General features: G+C 42.5%; 2 protein-coding genes across 2 annotated transcripts in view; one reads left to right on the forward strand and one right to left on the reverse strand.

Moving 5' to 3' along the window:
- Window positions 1-88: 88 nt before the first annotated feature.
- Window positions 89-10,417, reverse strand: LOC101466926 (phosphoinositide 3-kinase regulatory subunit 5). The gene is made up of 18 exons (XM_004562991.4): window positions 10,290-10,417; window positions 8,073-8,187; window positions 7,473-7,573; window positions 7,309-7,377; window positions 7,060-7,198; window positions 6,234-6,303; window positions 5,915-6,092; window positions 5,413-5,584; window positions 5,252-5,320; window positions 4,356-5,152; window positions 3,275-3,400; window positions 2,624-2,755; window positions 2,423-2,516; window positions 2,228-2,304; window positions 2,036-2,129; window positions 1,865-1,944; window positions 1,657-1,775; window positions 89-643 (listed from the first exon to the last, which is right to left on the reverse strand). Exons 2-18 carry the CDS (start codon window positions 8,179-8,181, stop codon window positions 496-498), a joined length of 2,574 nt encoding a protein of 857 aa, XP_004563048.1. The 5' UTR covers window positions 8,182-8,187; window positions 10,290-10,417; the 3' UTR covers window positions 89-495.
- A 2,939-nt stretch (window positions 10,418-13,356) lies between these two features.
- Window positions 13,357-20,515, forward strand: part of ntn1b (netrin 1b) — a 48,795-nt gene continuing 41,636 nt past the window's right edge. Inside the window, exons 1-2 of the mRNA XM_004562992.3 lie at window positions 13,357-13,611; window positions 13,781-14,828. Of these exons, the coding sequence (XP_004563049.1) occupies window positions 13,814-14,828 (1,015 nt within the window). The 5' untranslated portion in view covers window positions 13,357-13,611; window positions 13,781-13,813. The remainder of the gene's footprint in view (window positions 13,612-13,780; window positions 14,829-20,515) is intronic.

The raw sequence follows: 20,515 nt of genomic DNA on the forward strand, positions 1-20,515 counted from the left end.
ATGAGTGTAGTCTTTATTTCAGTTGGATGAGCTACAAAAACAAAGTGAAATGCAAATGCTCATGAAGGTTTAAAAAACCAACAACACATGAGAATAAATAACTTAGTTTATTACACAACATTATTGACTTGAAAATGTACACATTAGTACTCAAGTAATCAGTTTTCAAATCACCCACAGCAGATTTTAACCCACCCCTACACAAACAGTGCCGGTAAGACAAGAACCTGTAAAATCCCCCAACACACCGACAAGTACACCCACATTCCTCAGTATGCAGTGAGCGTGCCAGTGTGTCAGAAGAAAAAGATGCGTACACTTCCTTAACAACAAGGCGGCACACCTTAATCTCAATTGTGGCGCACGCATGAAAAAATGTCACTCTTTGTCAGTCTGTTTATTTTTCACCAGCTGTACAGTGTCCCTGTCCTCAAACATCCCAGCATTAGAAAGAATCCCACAGCTTTCTTCTTCTTCAGTGCGGCACCGAGCTGGTCATGGATACGAGGACGAGAAAGAGGTGATGGGGAGGCAGAGCATAGAGCAGTAGGATGGGTGCAGAGGCTGAACTTGGCCCAGCAGCGGTTGGTAGGTCCTCCAGTCCAAACCGCTTCCCGGCTTACAGCACAGAGACACCTCACACCTGCGGGCGAGACAGAGCAACACTGCATTAGACTCGGAGACGCTGAGGTTGTGATTCACATTCGGAGAAAAAGGAGGCACAAGAAAGAAATTTGCCCCCCATCCCCATCATTTTCTCTCAATGCATTTAACAGATTACATAAAACAGAAAATAACAGCATGTGTGGCATATCTGTATGTAGCTGTGCAATGGTGCTGAGTGCAAAGACATTGGAATAAATTATGGAATAAATCAGGGACAGTGAACTAATTACTATATATACAGCATATACATAAGGACAGCGTATAAATAGTATATAGGCACTGACAACAACAAAAGATAACATATACAGCACACTTTGGTTCAGCTTTGTTCAGTTGATATTTAAATCAAGTAGATTAAGTGCTGCTGATTTATTGTGCTTCATAATTGGGGCTGAAACCTTAAAGGTTTTGTTGTTAATGCTACAGTAATGCACAAATACAAAAGTGCAGCAGCTCATCTGGTGTCCTTCTTTCTGAAGAAGAAGAAGCAGGTCTGGAAAATGCTTTTAAAATGAGCCAATTGGTCCTGTTGCTTAAAGTGGGTCTTGGGAATTTTTCGTATTTTGTTAACAGAAAAGAAAGGTCATAAAGAAACTGTAATAAATCCACCAGCTTTGGGCTTTTTATCTAAGGTTTTTGTGGAAGTCTGGATAAAATTACTAAATTTATTTTTTGTTATCAATTTATGCTCCAAGACATTATTAGAAGTTAAAGTATTTTGAAGTTTGGTGAGAGTGTTTTCTTTGTGTAGGGGTCCCAAGAAAGAGGGCAAATGAAAGACTGAGCTGATATGTTTTTCAAGTTATAAATATGAAAGATCAGCAGCTCAACATCTGTCCACATCTTTTGCTTGTAACAGTGTAATTTTAACACGTTGCTTTGATCCTTTCATGTAAGTCACGCATCAGAGTATATTTATTTTCCAAGGCTTTAAAATGCAGGAGGAATTCTTTCTGCCACCAAAGTCAGAGGTGATGCTTCGTTTTATACCTGGTGACACTTTGAATAAACTTCTTTTCATCCTGATCCAAACACACAGCAAACGTCGTCCCGGGATCTCTCCCATTCACCTGCATCTTGTCCACCTTCACTTCTGAGACTGAGATGTGCTGCCGGAGGGAGAAGAAGTGTGAGGAAGGGAAGGGGGGTTGTTTCAAAGGGAGAGTGAGCACGTCATCACATTTAATATCACCCTCACCTGTTTGTAGCCCTTTTTGGACTTGGAGCACTGCCTCTTCAGGACTTCAGTCATTGTGAGCTGCAGGCTCTCTGCTGAATCTGCACAGGCAATATTTGAATAGCTTAACTTACAACAAAGCATAGGCAAGACAAAGAAAAAAACAAAAGAAGAAGTGGGAATCACACGCACCGAGCTGCTGAGGTGTCCTCCACTGTTTGTGAAGATTAATCGATGTGCACATGATTTCTTTATTGATCCACTGGCTCCTCCCACTGATTGCCACCTGTTGCCGAGTCACAGATTAAGGAAATACGCCAGGCTGTGAATTTAAACATCATCTTATTGCTTGTGTTGCAGGAAACGAGTGTGTGGGAACAATACCTTGTTGTATGCAAGGCTTAGTGTTAGAGGGACAGCCTCTCGTTCCTCATCAATGCCAAACCTTTTGCTGGCAGCACCTTCAGAAAGAACACAAGGCAAAATTAGACGCACATGTGCAAAAGTGTGTGTTTGCCTGAATGGTGTCGCTGCTGTCTGATTACAGACATCACAGACTGATTTCAGAGTGTGACTCACCCATGGCCTTCACAGCTCTGGTTCCAGCCGTGTGTCCAAGCTCCAGAGACTGAATAAATACTTCCCTTCTCCTCTCTCCTCCAACCAGGGTGAGCTGTGCAGAGGAAGGAAGTATTCATGGTTATTGTGTCCTGTGCATGCCTGTGTATGTGTCTGTCTGCGTGTGTGTGTGTGTGTGTGTGCGCATGAATCTGCTCTGACCTCAACCTGGTAAAGCTGCACCAGAACAGGCTGGTCTGCATGTCTGCAGTAATAAAGCACCAAATCAGCCAGCAGGGGCAGCTGCTCCGTACCGCTGTTGCTGTGCGATACGCTGTCATCCTTAGAGGCCGCCTGAGTCATTTAAAAAAACAAAACAAACTATGTTGTTATGTTGGCAGCATGCGCATAAATTAAGTATGCTCATTAAAATAGTTTTGCCCAACTCGCCCCTGGTATAAGGAGAACTGAAAAGGTCGCTATTTTTAGGATGAACTTCTGAAACACTGAAAAGTCCCCACAAAACTGATTCAGCTCATGAGGTGTTTTCAGATCTCCAAAAAGTCCTCCACACATGGAAAAACTGAGAGATTTACTATGATCATCACTATGATCTCCAGCCATTTCATTGCTCCTTTCATATAGCAAGTGCCTCACAAGACCTCAAAGGATGTGTCCAAAATGAGGCCTAGCTTACTTTTAGTGCTAGTTTGCTGTAAGAAAAATTAAAACAAGGACACTGGATTCTTTATTCCCTGTAATTCAACTTCATCACTTAAGGATAGTGATTGGAAAAACATCAGCGACTTTTATAGACTTCTACTGTGTGGCGTATGAAACACTGAGAGGTGATGGTGACTGAGTAAAATATACCTGAGAGAGCACGTCAGAGGACAAGCTGAGCAGACTGAGGACATTTCGCTCATACCAGGGATCCATTATACCCAGCATGTGAGCTATATCTGTCGTCCAGTCGTCCACTGCAAGGCCATTTGAGTCCTGTATGAAAAGTAAGGTTGTCTGTTCAATTATATTAATGACATTTTATTATCCAAACTGTTTGCACAGCCATAAAAACATGGCTGTTATTTTACAGTACTCAGTGCTTAATGCTACCCGGTGTGTTGTGCAGCCGACAAATCTGCAGCAACTGTTTGATGCTATCAAGTCAATATGGACCAAAAATCTCTAAAAGTAGTAGCTGTAAACCCAGTACTAGCAAGGTGCACCTAATAAACTGGCCATTGAGTGTATATATCAGTTTTAAGTTTATAACGAGAAAACTTCAGAAATGGCAGGTTGTTAAAAAAATGTCTACAAAATCAGATTAATGCGAACTCAGCAGCCAGTGCTTTGGGTAATGTTCAGAAATAGTGTCAACCACTCATAAAGGAACAGTCTGATGAAATTGTTCTAATTACCAGCAGGGGGCGACTCCTCTCTTCCAGACTTTTAAGAAATCTATGAGAAAGTGACTTCTCGCCTCCCTTCATTAATGATGTCAAAATATCATTTGTTGAAGTTTTATTTAACGCAACGCAGTATCAATTTTGACATGAATCTATTTAGAGAGAAGCTGATTGTATGATGATTTGAAGTGTTGCTATGAAGTTCTTATCAAGTTGGTTTTGTAAAGTTGAACAAACAGCAAGCAGGCAAAACGCTCAGATAAAGGTATCGAAACAAAACTAAAATAAATTTGCTGGCTACATCCATCTTTAATGTACAGTCTATATATTTGACGTCTAAGTCCTGGAGAGAAAGCGAATTTATTATGAACAATGAAAAGACGTTTTTTTTGGAGCCAGGCACATAAAGTACTCATTCATAGCTGATCAATGAAATTAAAAGTTGTTTTAAGGATTATTCTTTAAAAGTGGTCCCATCCTATCTATGAACATATGGAGATAAAAGACGGGATAAACTGAGATGCAGAGGTGGCAGATGTTCTCACCACAGAGGTAGTGGTTTTGGTTAAACCTACTATCCGCTCCTCAGTTGGTGTGTGCCCTCCTCCCGGACTTCCACTTTGTCTTTTGGTGGGAACAAAGTAAAACTGCAGCTTGCACACCTTGGTGAGCTGGGGACATTTGCTCTCTTTCTGATGCAGGTCGCTGTAGGCTCTGGCCAGCCTTCCAGCCTCTCTGTCACCTCCAAACACCACCACCTTGACGAGGGTAGGTGCTTCTACCAGATCCTCCTCGTTGCAACTCAGGATCGGTCTCCTGCGGACGCACAAATGCTTTTGAGGGGAAAGAGGATCCAAGGGAGCAGGGGACTCATGAAGGGGATGAACTTTGGAGGGTTTGAGGTGTGACTGAGTTCTTTCAAAGTCTTTGTGGTAGGCCATGCTCTGGACACGGCGGCAAACCCTAGGACTGCGAGAGGGCTTGAAAAGCAAAGAGAAGCCTAGGAGGGATCTAGACTTCTTCTTTGGTTTCTTTCTAGGTTTGGGCTGTCTGTCTGGTCTTTCCTCTATGTCCTCCTGTGTTGTCTCCTCGCCCGATTCCACACCCGATGAGCCAGACGGCACAGACCAGCTGGAAGACAGAGAATAGCCAGAGTCCCTGGAGGACGAGGACGCGGTGGAGATGCGATGACTTTGAAACTCAGGATGATCTTTGTTTCCTTCCGGTTCGTCTTCCTCATCAAAGCTGGTGTCGTTATTGTCATCATCGTCAAGTCCGGTTTTAAGGAAACAGTCTGATGAATCCATGTCATTCTGAGCTCCAAGAATGTGTTTCAGAACATCTGCAGTGATGCAAAGAGCAGGATTAGCGTTAGCAGATTATCCTGTAGCTCAGTTAAAGGAAGCTTTAGTCATAAATCTGTTTAAACTGAGCTTGTTACCAAAGTTATCATTTTCCCAGTGGCATTTGTGGCATTTGGGGAAGGGCAGCGTGAAAATGTCAACAGCTCCTGATGAGAAGAGGAAATACTGAGATTAAAGTGAACAGCGCCATTTTCATATATAGTGCTTTCATGTTATTTCATGTTATTCCCTGACCTACCCATGTCTGTGCCTTCATCGGCACGAGCAGGTATAGCAAGGCTTTCTTTGAGCCTCTCCATTCTTTGGAGTATTCCCTCTCTTGCTGATCCAAGATCTGCTGCAGAGGCTGCCATCTCCATGCTTTCTGTCAGTGACTGCAGAATCTGGTCCAGCTCCTCAGGCTGCTTACTCTGAAAGAAACATTAAACATTAAGAAAAAAAACAAACAAAGAAAAAACTTTAAGGGGAAAAAATTGTGAAAAACCTTTAGATATTTACAGCTTGCAACTAGGGATGTAGTTCTCCTGTAATACAGTAAAATTACATATAATATATAATAATATTTACCTACAAATAAAGGTGCGGTATGCTAGAATAAGGGGGAGGCAAGTCAGATTTTCACAGGAAGCAAAGAAATAATTATACCGTAGGCAAATTTAAGTAAGTGATTTTAAGTAATATGCAATTGAAAAGTATAGTCACATTAAAAAGTGTTACCAAAACAGTCAGTGAGGAGTCACCTGCAGGGCTTTGTGGAGCTCCTGTAGGTCATGTTTGGTGCCCAGAGCTGCCTGAAAGCTGTGCAGGATCAGAGTGATGGTGACGTCTCTGCTGCAATGCTGGGAGGCACTCAGCTGCTCGGAGACAGACTGCACCTCTGTAGGAACATCATCATCTGGACTCACCAGCAGTACCGTGCTGCATACATTAACGCCCACAAACACACACGCAAATGTTTAGTGCGCACAGAAATATCAGCAATGTTTAACTCATTTAACAGATCTTTTTTTTAATATTTTCACTCACATTCTGTAATCATTACATTTTTCGTGGACTTACATGGTTTTAGAGCCGTGAATCTCATGGGAAATACCCTGCTCCGTCCTTACCAGTCTTTGAAATGAAATACCTACAGCAAACAAATAGGAGAAAGGTCAAATACATGGATCTACAAGTATGAATGCATGAGGTGGTTTTGTCAGGGAGACACTGCCTCCATGTGGTCACATGGTAATTAACCAAACCAGTGTTTTCTATATTTTCATGTGTCAACACCAAATGAACTCTATTAGACCTTCAGTGTTGTTATATTCTCTCTTATAACTTAACTGGTAAAGTAACAATGCCTTTTTGGTTGTTAGTAGCTTACTTTAATAACCATTTTGAGGAAAGGCACATCAATGCGCACATACACCACACTTGGTGTTCTCTACTTTACACAGAAAGTAGTACCACAAAACTATAAACTGATTTTACTAAATACATAACAAGTGTCAACAGCAGTCAGTCACTAAGTGGATTCATATTAGGTGGCACTTAATTCTACTGGTGGAAGTTTCCACATTTACCAGCAGAATTAACCACCATTTGGGATTGTTTGGTCAAGTCTGATTACCTGATTAACCAAGTCTGATTAACATTAAACTGATAAGTAGCTTTGAGTTAACTCTAAACTATCTGTTAGCTGCTTTGTTTTGAACTCAGTTTGCTTCCTCCTTCTCTGATTAAAGGATACAACCTTCTTCTTTTTGTTTCTATTAAACTGGCTTTGCTGCCAATGACGCTCACTATTATTGTATAAACACTTAGCTAGTAGTAACTACTGGTGGTATCTATTGTTATGTCTTTCATATTTTACTGCTGTGCATATTAGTTTCATTGCAACCTGGTGCTCGGAGCTCCTGCTGGATGACATTAAGCAGACGTTTAGCAGCAGAACTGCAGGGCTCGGGCCAGGACAGGAAACCATGGAACAACAGGTTGGCGTCCTGCAGCACGCCACTGTTTGCTGGCAAGTAAGGAGCCTGCAAGAGTGAGTAAGTGTTAATGTAAGTTCCACAAATGTTTTTACTGTGCAGCTGATAATGGGAGGATTCCTTCTCATTTCTGTCCTGATCAGTAAATAATAACTCACTCTCAGGAGGGTGGAAGAGAACAAGAGCGAGAGCGGCACCACCAGCTCATACTGACACTGCTCCAGCACCTGTAGAGGAAGAAAAAACTTGAATTGAAACCACTGCCTTTCCTCCTATAGCAATAAACAGCGCAGAAATTGATGTTGGTGTTTCGGCTTTTCACCTCCTTTGTTTTCCTCAGTATTTGCTGTAGAAGGATGAGGAAGTTGTGGGGATCTCTCTTCACAAGTTCCTCCAAAGACCAGCGATTGATGCACAGTCCGGCTAGTCAGGGCAGAGAGAAATTTTAAAAAACCTGAACTGAGCTGCGTATTTCTCCTTTTAGGTTTCAGTCTGATGGCAACCAGTAAACAGACTGTTCAGGTACTCGGCTTATAGTTAGAAAGATGCTTGAAAACGATGACGCCACTTTCACTTGCTGCCTGTTTTTCAATGAAGGGTTTTTAGTTAGAAATTTTAAAAAAGGATCTTGCATAACCGGATACTTGCTCATTCTGTGTGTCACCACTTTCAATTCCCATTTTTCTCTTACAGCTCCCAGTTCATTGAGGGTATAAGTCTTATTACATTATTATTATTTGGAAATAATAAATATTTAATATTTTAAATAATATTTTAAATAATATTATTTTAAATAGTTTTACAGTTTTTCCACCAGTAGTCTTAACATGTCTTCCCCCGCCCCCTCATAGTGGTTTGTTAGGCTGATGATATCATTTTCTGGGGTGTTACCATTAAAAGCAGCTTTGCTTTTGAATCCTACCTTTCCAGAGCTGTGTGTCAGGAGTGTCGACACCCAGGTGACTGAGGCAGCGCTCGAGGACATGCTGGATTCGATCCTCGGTGCATGAGCTCTGATCCAGCGTCTGCATCGTCTTCTACTGAGGCAGACAAATAGAAAAAAGCTAAATTACTCCCTTTGATGCTTTGGTCTCTTTTGGTCTCTGGTCTCTTCAGTCACTCAGACTTCCCACTGATGGTGCTGGCCACACTTTACAATCATTGTTTATCCCTTTCCAGACCAACACTTGCTCTCACAAGCAAACAGCAAGTGTCCAACCAGTGTCCACAGCAGGGTAAAAAACCACAGCAGACTGGCACTTCCTAGTAATGCCAGTGAGTCACAGACTGGGGGAGTGGACCGGAGATGAGCTGGTGGAAAACAGCTCAACAACTTCTACTTTTTCATTCTTAAAATCAGCTGGTGACACCACATTCATGTGACTCACAAGCAAGTTGGAAATGACTTACAAACGGACAACTTCCTATTTGAGCCTCTTTAGTCCTAAATCAAGCAAATGTGTGACTTTGAAGTAAACATGGTCGCACAAGAAAAAAGAATTGCTGGAATTCACTTACATGCACCTGTGGTTTGGGCGTTCACACATTTAGCTGCAATAAAAAGCGCACAGTGAAGTAGGTAGCAGCATGAGCAGATTCCCCTGAGACATGGTTTGCTGCAGTATTTACTTAAACTCAGATCACACCCTATGACATGGATGAGAAGGAATATTTCCCCTGGTACTTTTTCTAAGGAAGCTGTAACTGGAAAAATGGGCTAATCTCAACCAATCAAAACGGGAAAAGGCCTCTCTGAGGCACACAGTGTAAATTAAAGGGAACATCTTGTGTCATTTATATATATATTGTCGATGCTCATATTAAGCATGCCTAATGAAATAATGTGAGCAAAACGTTTCAAGGCTTCAGACTGCTCCAAACATGTGTTTTCCAGCACTTATTTCTTGTCTCAGCTTCATATGATGTCACTGAGATAGGATATCCCTTATACGGTTATCTCAGGCGCAACAGCCCCACCCACCTGCTGTCCAAACTTGTTTACCAGAGGCAGTCAATGAGAAGACAATTAGCTTAAAGGAAGGGGAAGAAGATTAACAACAGCTTGTTTTAGACAGCAGGCCCAGTGTAAAATATGTAGGCATTATTTTGAATAGCAAATTATCCAAAGAGTTCAGCAACAACCAAAAATATGTAGCTTGAAATGTGGATAAAGAGTCCAGTTGAAATTTTAAAAGAAAAATGGAACTACTCTCTTTAGACATGGGTAGACATGCAGAGCGTTCACAGTATTGCAACATAGTGGTGACGCCGAACTTTTATTTTTTTAAGGGGCTTGCTTCCATGGTCAGATGAACTCAGCTAACCTTTCACCAACATCACCAGTCTAATGAGATGTTTCAGCCACATATCCCTTACTTTCAGCTGCCTACGGTATTTCTTATAGGTAATGATTTCAAACTTTGTGTAATTTGTTTGTGTACATGAAGACACACACAAACACAGAGACACACATCCTCTACTTGGGAACGGCCGTAACAGAGGATACAGAAAAACAGGAATTAAAGCGGAACATGAAACAAGTCACTGACACAGACAATGACTTTTAGTCATGCTGTGGCTTCGTAGTCGTAGTTCAAGCTTAAAATCTAAAGCTGCAGGGCACGAAATAACTACATCTGCACATAGCACATGACCAACAAGGATATGCTGGAAGTATTTGTTTGCAGCAGCTACCTGGCATATCCCCTAGCAGCGAGCAAGTCCATCAATTGTCCACTGAGGAAGCAGGTGTTAATCCATTGTATGCTTTCAGGTTATATTGTTCAGGCCTGCCATGTAAACATGACGTGCCACAATGCAAAAAAAAAAAAAAAACCATTATTTGATGGGAACTTGACACAATAGGATTGCTGCACTTTAAGCCAATCAAATGTATTTTTATGGCGTGACAGCCTGGTTACATCAACATCAGCTTTCAACAAAAGAAGAGGAACAGGAAATCTGCAGAGGTTGAATTAAAGTTTGCCGTTAGGTCTCTTATAAGCTGGGTGACAGATGCTCGTTCTAAAACGAGTTACAGACAGCCTGATATGAGCAGAGATGCACATGCAAGTTGATGCTTAAATGTTTTTAATGCGCATAAAATTAGAGACAACCAGCAAAGCGAGATAAATCTTACCAGTGAGCACTGTAATCTGTGTCCTAGATCATCCCAGATGTACCACAACTGAGAAACGCCAACGAAGGGAAACAATACGGAGACCACATCCTCCTGTGTTGGTGCTTTTCAAAAATAGACCCTCCAACTGCACAGCTAAGAGAGCATGTGCTGCAAAACAGGAACTTGATGAGTCTTTATGCTGAAGTAGTTTACACAAGACATTGTGCTGAAGCAGTAGGAGGAGTCTTTTTTTAAGACAGACCTCATTTGACTAAAGTTGTTCACAACATTGTGCCATAAACGTCTAGACTGTTGTGATCAAATGTGTCAGTCCCCAGAGATAAGGCGATAAAAACTGGGGTTCTTAGTCCTTTACATAGAGAAATCAATCACACAAATTTCATATAAATTTCTGAACACAGACTCCACAGCATGCCAAAGCCTCTTTGGATGGCCTATGTGAGTGTAAGCAGTGCACATACAGCAGTTAGGAAAGCTGTTTTAGGTAGTAAGTGGCAGCGAATGGCCAGTTTGAACAGTCTCTGGTAAATGAAAGGATCAGTCAGTTTTCTGATGACACCAAGAGATGTTAGCTACTCTTTCTGGTAAGAAAACCCTTTAGTAGGAAACATATTTATGCCATTACTGGTAAATGCCTGTTCACATGGTATAATTCAGTGAGTGTCAGAGGGAACTAGATGTGTGCATCTTCTCTGTGCCCTGAGTGCAGGACTCTAGTTCCCTCTAGTGCATTGTGTGAGTAGAATAAAGGGAAGATAAAGTGAGGTAGGATGTCAGTTAAGTAGATTTTGAATCCTTCTAGATGCAAAATTAGCTTTGGCGGTTTCAGGCAAATACAGTAAACCCATTAGATGCTTAAACCAAAGAGAGGCGAGCTGAAGCTGTCGCTGATCTGTTTTTCCTTTTTAAAAACATAAGAAGAAGAAAATAATTATGTGCCTGGTTAATTTCCTGCTATTAAAGTTGATATCGCTTCTGAGATCCATAATAGCCTGTTTAAGTTAACACGTTCATGTTTCAACTCATTGTAGGGTGTCTTCATCTCTTGTGCTCATGTTTAATACAGGTATTACCAACATAGGACAGTCTTGTCAGGGGAGGCACTGGGGGGACAGCAAATTTTAGGTGCTCCCCAAAGAGAAGCGGGATACAGCGGTAGAAGACCATGCTGGGCACCACTCCTAATAGCTAAGAAAATGAAACTGAGGCTACAGTTTGCATGCACTCACCTAAATTAGTCAACTGAAAAAACACTGCCTGGTTTGATGAGTCTCTTACTGCTGTAATATTCAAATAATATGGTCAGAATTTGGAGTAAACAACATAAAAGCATGGATCCATCCAGGTGGTGTAATGGTGGGAGGAATATTTTCTTGGCACACTTTGTGTACCAACGGAGCATCATGTAAAACCACAGCATACCTGAGTATTGTTGCTGACCATATCCACTGTCTTATGACCACATTGTTCATATCTTCTCTGGCTGCTTCCAGCAGGATAAAGAACTTTCTTGGACATGACAGTGAGTTCACGGTGCACAATTTTCCTCCACGGTGCACAATTTTCCTCCACAGTCATCAGATCTCAATCCAATATAGCGCCACTGGGATGTGCTTTAACAGATGATGCACATGCAAATCTGCAGCAGTTGCATGATGCTGTCATGTCAATACAGAACAAACCCTTTTAGCAAATATTTCCATGACCTTTATCAGTCTCTGCCGTTAAGAATTAAGGCAGCTCTGAAGACAAAAGGTAGTCCAACGCAATATTAGCACAATGTAAGAAATAAACTGCTGAGTGTAACTTATTGTTGCTTTGTGTATCAGTAGTGATGCTCAATGTGCTACATTTGCTTTTGTTTTGTGATGTTTCCTCTTTTACCTAACATTATCACAGCATACGTAAACACCCAAAAGAGTGTTGCAATTCTGAAACATTTATCAGCTTCCCCTTTCCTATCAACAACCCAGCAATTTCTAAAAACATTAATCAGAGTAAAATTTTATCTACAAGTTACCAAAAATAAACAATGGTTAAAAAAAAGACACACACACACATATATAATACTATATATATTTATAGTCCCTATCCCTAATCCATTTCATCCACTTGTGTGTGACTCCTTCAGTTTCCAACACCAGAGGTTTCCCCAACTGGGGAATGATGGGCCATGAGGTCATTTTCAATATCTAAATTGTCATGGTGCGTACAATTTACAGAGAGATGGGGAATGGCTCCAATCACAGCTTTGTAAGATGGTGAAAGACGTATCCTTAGCCCCCCTCCTTGATTCAAAGATGCTCTTTCCCTTCAAAGGATTTCGTTATACCTGGATGACTGAGCATGTATCAAGACATTCTAAGTACTCGTTCATATTTTCACAACACTTACTTTATCTGACTTTACAACCTTGTTCAAATAAATAAAATAAATGGAATCCAAAAATAACAATCCCAATTAAAACTGAAGACAAGGTTAACAAAAGTTAACCTATGATAAAAAAAAAGATGGCTTTAAGCTGTTTATATGTAATATTTCATTATATATCTCATTGAGACGACAGTTCAGATGATTTTTTTTAATGTACAGTGTGCCTGTTAGGCAATGTTGCATCACTCCCTTGCTGGCACATTAGACAATAACGACATGAAAAGGAAGGTTGTGTCTTGCTACTTGCAGCTTACTGGGGCTGCAAACGTGCAGCTGATTTCCTGTGCGTGAAGATAAGGATGTGGTTTAAAGACCAGCGATGAAACCACGGTGGTCATTGATGGTATCTTAGACGTGTTTTTTTTATTATTGTATCTTAGTTAAATAACACATACATACACTGCTGATTAAAGAGAGAGAGGTAGCTGAAAAAATCAAATGACTGCATGACTCTTAAGTTTCATTTCGAGTTTGCTTTTTAAGCTTGTAGTTCAAGTAATATGTCGGACGATGTCGCTGCTCCATCTCCGACGTCGAGACATTAAAAAAGAAAAAAGAAAAAAAAAAGCTCCGACTCCTGACTGAATGAGCGGAGCCCCCTTTTTTCTATTATAACAGAGAGGGAATGGGACAGAAGGAGATAGAGGTGGGCAGAGGTGTGACTGAGTGGACAGGCAGAGGCAGAAGGAGGGTCAGAGCCAGCTGGGCATTTGCCATATCTTGGTTTTATTCTGGGTTTTTTAAAGAGGGGGGGAAGTATAACTATAGCAGTAGTTGCGGATTAAATCGGATAGGCTGTTTCTCCAAATTCTTTGGAGTTCTCCTGCACTTTCAGGCTGAGCTGTATATTTGGAGGTAGTGGTCTAGGTGGAGTTTTCTTGGCCCTGTAAGAATATTTTATACACATTTATTTCTTTTCATGCATTTGTTTGCGTCCTAACCCACTCTCTAATTTCCTCGTGAGCGTTATTTATTGTTTAATAGCTGTCTTGTTTTCTTCTTAATACCTGACTGCAGCGCTGCTAACTGATTATCTTGTCCTCGTCGTATTTCAGCGCAAACCCACCCCCTACGACTCACGGATTACAATGCAAAGGATTTTGGAGGTTTGGGTCACCTTGGTGACAGTTTCTGCGCTTACCAAATGTGTCTTTGGGGGATACGGGTTCAGCATGTTTGCTGCACAGTCTTCCCCTCCGGACCCGTGCTATGACGAGAACGGGAATCCTCGGAGATGCATCCCCGACTTTGTCAACTCTGCTTTTGGGAAGGACGTGCGCGTGTCCAGCACCTGCGGCACTCCGGCCGCCCGCTACTGCGTGGTGACCGAAAAAGGAGAGGAGAGGAGTAGGGACTGTCACACGTGCGACTCCGGAGATCCCAAAAAGTCCCATCCACCTGCCTATTTGACAGACCTCAACAACCCTCACAACCTCACCTGCTGGCAGTCTGAAAACTACGTGCAGTATCCGCAGAACGTCACTCTCACCTTGTCCTTGGGTAAAAAGTTTGAGGTCACCTATGTGAGCCTGCAGTTCTGCTCGCCCAGACCCGAGTCCATGGCGATCTACAAGTCCATGGACTATGGCAAATCGTGGGTACCTTTTCAGTTTTATTCCACTCAGTGCAAGAAGATGTACAACCGGCAGAACAGGGCAGCAATTACGAAGCAGAACGAGCAAGAGGCGATCTGCACGGACTCCCACACAGACATGCACCCGCTGACAGGTGGGCTCATAGCCTTCAGCACGCTGGACGGCAGACCGTCGGCACACGACTTTGATAACTCTCCGGTGCTTCAGGACTGGGTGACAGCCACGGACATCAAGGTGATCTTCAGCCGGCTTCACACGTTCGGAGACGAGAACGAGGACGACTCCGAGCTAGCCCGCGATTCCTACTTTTACGCAGTGTCGGACCTGCAGGTCGGAGGACGGTGCAAGTGCAACGGGCACGCTTCAAAGTGCGTCAAGGACAGAGAGGGGAATCTGGTTTGCGAGTGCAAACACAACACGGCGGGACCGGAGTGCGACAGGTGCAAACCTTTCCACTACGACCGACCCTGGCAGCGCGCCACGGTTAGAGAAGCCAACGAATGTGTCGGTAAGGGATCCCCTGTTTTCCAATTCACTCTGGAAATATTTAAGCATTTATCAGTGCCAAAATAATCGTAATGAGTGTTGTTATCAGTGTTTTCTGCTGTACACACACACACACACACACACACACACACACACACACACACACACACACACACACACACACACACACACACACACACACACACACACTTAATTCTAGCCAGGTGATTATTCGTTTGTCTTTACTTTTGTTTTTCTCACTCCAGTCTCTCCAATTTAAAATATCATTTTGCGCCTAAGTCTAAAATGCGTACTTTACGCACAGGGAAATATGGTAAATGGTGCTCCTTAAATTAGAAATAATTAATTTCTTTTTGGCTAAATATATTTTATTGGAGGAAAAGAGGAGGAAAAGGCCTTTATGTCAAAAACAAGCTGAAATCTCAGCACCTGCGCAGTGAAAACCCCTCAAACTAAAACGTCTATATCTTCAAAATACTTTCTTGAAAATTAACCAACTTATTGGTGAATTATTATCATTTATAAGGGTATTTATTATACTTTTTATATCTCTCAAACCAAATAAACTGTTGTTGAAACGACCGCAGGAAAAAAAATAGCAAGATCTTTTTTCAGTAGAAATTAGGACTAATTGCTGTTTCAGCAAATTAAAGATTTCGCCAATTTAGTTTGAAAAAAAACAAAACAAATTACGCTAAAAGAAACACCAATGATTTCTAGGAGGCAGGTGCGCCACCGTGAAATAAAGAAAAAAAAAGTCTTTTTCTGTTGTTTCCCAACTTTCACATCCTCCATATCAGTTCTGCAAAAACGCACTTTGTCAACCTTTGATCTTTATCAACATCCACAATAAATCCATGAATAGCAAAGAAAAGGCAGGAAGTCGTTTCAGTAAACAAAGCGCGCCTGCCCAAATGCGTGACTTCGTTTTGCCCCGCGTGTTTCCGACTGTAGTAGCAGCTCTAATAGGAAAGGAAACATTGCAGCTGCACAGATACACTGCAGGGGCGTGTTGTGTTTCCATAAGCAGGTGCTATTACAGATTGGACGGGCGATTAGGGCGGTTTTATTGACATTTTTGGCACGTAGAGTATAAACTGCCACTTTAGAGGCAGTAAACTATTCAGAGAGGAGGACAAAGCGCTGGGTAATCTGAAGCCAGATCTCCCCTCTTTTTTTTTTTAAATTGTAGGGAGAGTGTATTTGCTGCGATGCTGATTATTTCTGAACAGAGAGCAGGAAAGTTTATATCAACAGCTTAAAGCGAAGCAAACCTGGAAATGTAACAAAGTCTCCGACACTGCCATGGTTTGCTCAACCAAACGGAACAAGTGAACAAGTTGTTCCCCTTGGCCTCCGCCTTTCGCCCTTGCAAAAGCCAGCATGTGAGTGTATTTTACTAAAACAAAGGCTTGTCACTTGTGGCATCCATCTCGCTGTCAAGGGGAGGGAGGGAGGGCCCCCTTTACACCACCAACTCACTTTTTTTTGTGCGACTGGTGTCATCAGATAATAAAAAAAAAGCCAGACTGATCATGTCTCCCTAAGAGAAAATAATAAGGGTGTCCTGACACCTTTTGCATGAAAGAAGAGGAGCCAGGGGGAGGGGTTGTTTCCACTGAGCGCTCTGGTCCATATGGTCTGGCGGTGGGGATGCAGAGTTGTGGCGCTAATGATGTGTCTGGATTTCTCCTCCCCGCTGGAGGACATCGCGGTGCTGAGGGAAGAGAGAGAGAGAGCGGTTATGGGAGAGTTGGTTTCACTTATTGTTCAGGACAAAGTCAACTTCCCATGACTTTGCATGCAGGGTCGTCATCAAAAAAAAAGAAAAGAAAAGAAAAGAAAGAAAGAAACGCATTTACGTTGGCAGCAGCATTCCTATCAGCTGGAGGTGAACGACTGACAAATTTGACCATAAAACAAGAGGGGCACGGGTCCCCCCTCCTGCTCTTTCCCCCTCTCACTCTCACCCCGTGGAATGCGTTTGGCCACCCAGCGTTTCTTCATAACTTCCATATGAAGGGAACGTCAACATTTACAAGGAGACATCGAACGGCTGCAAGAAAACCCCCCAGGACATTCAAAATTACAGTAAAGAGACTGAAAAAAGATTAGAGCGAGACTCAAACTGTCTCTCTATAGTCACGAGGTTTTTTTTTTTTTTTTTTTTTTTTGCACATATTTTATATTAGAAATAAAAAAATGCATCATTTATTTTGGTATTGCATCTCTCGCATAGTTGTTTTTAATCATCTTATTATAAATGGGAATATTTTGCATGTTGGGCAAAAGTATCCACTTCTTTTAAATCTCCGTGCGGCCCTCAGCTATCCGGAGTCATTTAGGTGCCTTTACTATGCGCGACCTTTCAAAACTCTTTGAAACTTTCACCCAATCTAACAGAAAAGGTAAGCAAGTAAAAGAGACGGCCGTGAAAACAAAACCACGCAGGCGCTGCTCTCAAAACTGTGCCGTGGAAAGTAAAATAAATGTGATTTCAAGTCTGAGAAAAGCTCAGCAAATCATTTAAATCCGCAATTCATTTTTTAAAGTGTGTTACACGTTAAAAACTGCAGCATCTATAGTTTTTCTCCAAAACATATTTTTTATTGCGAGCTCTCTGTTTTTTAATTACGTAACAGACACTACTGCCACACACACACACACACACACACACACACACACACACACACACACACACACACACACACACACACACACACACACACACACACAGCTCGGTGCTTGTTTAATTACTCAGTGCGTGATGATATTTGACCGTGAGCCATAAAGGAATGCATAATGTTGGGAAACGCGCACATATGGTGACACATCAGGCTCTCATGTCCCAGGCAGCTGCTTCATATTCTCTTCGTGTTCCGCTTATATGGCGCTCTGACCCCTGACAGTCAGGCCCCTGCTCCTCTCCGGCCTGAGTGACTGATGGGCTGTGAAGGTGGGGGTGGGGGAGGGGGGAGTGTACTGTGGGAAACTTTGGCTTGCCAAGTGGGTTTCGAGACGAGATGAAGATGGTCCCTTCACTCATACGTGTAATTTTGCACTTGTTCGATTTATGCTTTTGCTTTTGCTGTCACCCTGCCGCGTGATGCTCTGTTTTTCTTTCTTTTCTTTCTTTCTTCTTCTTCTTTTTTTTTAGAACCTCCGGACAACTGGAGTCTCATACAGTCTCAGTCTCATACAATTTTGAGGTGAATTTTCCTGTAGCTGCTTTTATGTGTCTCTAAGTGTAAGGAAAAAAAGTGTTTGTAGGAGAGATTCCATCGAGCAACCCTGTAGTGTAGAAAACGGCGTCAGGCATTCATTAAACCTACACAGATATCTTTGTGAGGAAGAGCCAACCTATTTGCCACCCACAAGGCAGCTGAATTAGGATGTGATTGTATCAGACGGCTGCTGGCTGACTCTGCCAGTACACTCTGTAATAAAGAATCTAAATGCACGTTCACGTATCTTTAAAGAGCCGCCGGGATTGACGGTAAATATGACAGAAGAATTCAAATCAATGCTACAGCTGCCTTTGAAGTGGCTTCTTCTGGTCACATGTAACCCAACAGTCCTCTTAAAGACACTCAAGTACTGCCAACAGCAGCACTCGTTTTTAAAATGCCTTCATCTGAATTTTAAAATCCGTTAAAAATGGATGTTAATGTGCACTTACTGCCAGCGGAAAAGTGGATATTGTCGCACAATATTTTCATCTGGAAGAAGTGTCCGTGTTCAAGGCCATTTGCATTTGTGCAGCTGGGCTGTGCACTTGGATTCAATCGAATCAGACTTTCAAATCAGTCGGGTTATGAGTACCTTGCATGGCAGCAGTTCAGAGAGAAAGAGAGAGAGGGGGGAGAGGAGACACTGCTGGAGACAGGAGGGAACCAGAGCCTGGCGATACAAGGACACCGCAACCATGTGAGCCACTCCACATCTAAAGCCCTGCTTTCATGTTCAGTTTACCGCTGAGCCATGATGATTTCAAATATGGCTCAGTGGCACCACTGACACCGTTTCTGCTGACGGTGTCTGTGCCACCCGCTCCCCGCCCCTGGGATGCCAGGTTAGGCCGGGCCAGGCCTGCTCACCATCTGGGTCTCATTTCAGCTCCTTAGCAGCAGCCCATGTGACGGGAGAGAAGAATTTCTGCAAAGCAATGATGTCATAGGTTTCCTTGTAATAGAAGCTGCATTCGGGTCCCTTCGCTCTTACCCCCCCCCCCCCCTTATTCTCTGGCCTGTCGCTGTGTGGCAATGCCAGGGGGCACAGAGTCAGCCCTTTCTGTTGAATTTGGAAGCTGAGACATATTTGTGTGAGTGTGCATGTGTGTGTGTTGCGGGGTAGAGTGAATTTTCTTTCTTTATGTTTTTTTAAGGCAACAATAGCCAGAGGTGACCGCTATTTTTGGGCTTGTTGTTGTTTTGATGGGTTTCATACGTCTTAACAAGCAGGCACAATACACACTGTGTTTGCAGATGATCAGACAGGAAGGTTTTTAGTCCCTCTGATAATAAGTGAAGCGTTCATAAACAACACTGGCGAGGAATCAGGTTGGCTTTAATAGGGATAGTGATAATAAAAAACAAAGTAAATGTTTGAGTGAGCGACATGCTCCTGTTGTGGGCTGTAAATGATCGCAGGAGGAACAGTCTTTCCCCCCTGGGTTTGAAACAACCTTCACTGCGCCGTGCAAACAGTCTAAAGCAGACTCAACAACAGCAAAGCAAAGTGTCTTTAATAAAGGTGGAATAATGAGAAGAAAATAGAAAGAGATGTTCAATAAAAAGCAGTTAATAGGAAACAGGTGTGCTGCAGGTGAGGAAACACTCGGGAACATTTCTGGCACTGCAGCAGCGTGGAAAGTCAGACACCCTTGACAGAGTCCAACCGGGACCGGACCGCCAGGCCGCCGGACTGACGAGTCTCAGTCATGTAGAACTTGTCAGCGCTGCACGGCTGCAGCTCGGAGGCGCACAGGGAGGAAATCTCAAACGGGGTGACCGACGGGAGAGAAAATTGCAGGCAGTAATGAAGCAATTTATTTCAATCAGTAAAATCAAATGTGAAGCAGACCCGCCTGTGCTTTCCTTATGAATATGAAAAAAAAAAAAAAAACTATCGGCACAGCTCAAATGACGGACTCCTCTGGGGTCGACCCTAGCAGGAAAACTGGAGACACTCGCTGTGGAAACTGTGACAAGAACCATTATCCATCATTTTCTTTTGTTTTTGGATCCATTTTTTAAAGGCCACTTAATTGCGAGGTTATCTCGAATGATATTTGAACAATTCCAGATTCCTTTGGCATTTGTTGAAGGAAACCCCAAGAACTGAGATGTGACTGCGAAGAGTTAACGCCTACCAGGGCTTTGTTTGCCATATCTCATCATATATGATGTACTTTTTTAAAATCAGTAATTTAACTTGACAATAAAATACCTTAGAAGCGGGATAAAAATTAATCTTCAGTAAAGAGACTTAGTTCTTCTGTTTTTGAGTCTTGGTCTGCTTTAGACTGTTTGCACAGCACTCGTGAAGGTTGGTTCAAACCCAAAGGAAAAGGAGGTTATCCCTGGGATCATTAACAACCCACAACAGGAGCATGCTGCTCACTCCAACATTTACTTTGTTTTCTATTATTATCATAACCATATCATTATGGTTATTCCGCACCAATGC

This window comes from Maylandia zebra, linkage group LG4, assembly GCF_041146795.1.
Source record: "Maylandia zebra isolate NMK-2024a linkage group LG4, Mzebra_GT3a, whole genome shotgun sequence".
NCBI classification, from domain to species: Eukaryota; Metazoa; Chordata; class Actinopteri; order Cichliformes; family Cichlidae; genus Maylandia; species Maylandia zebra.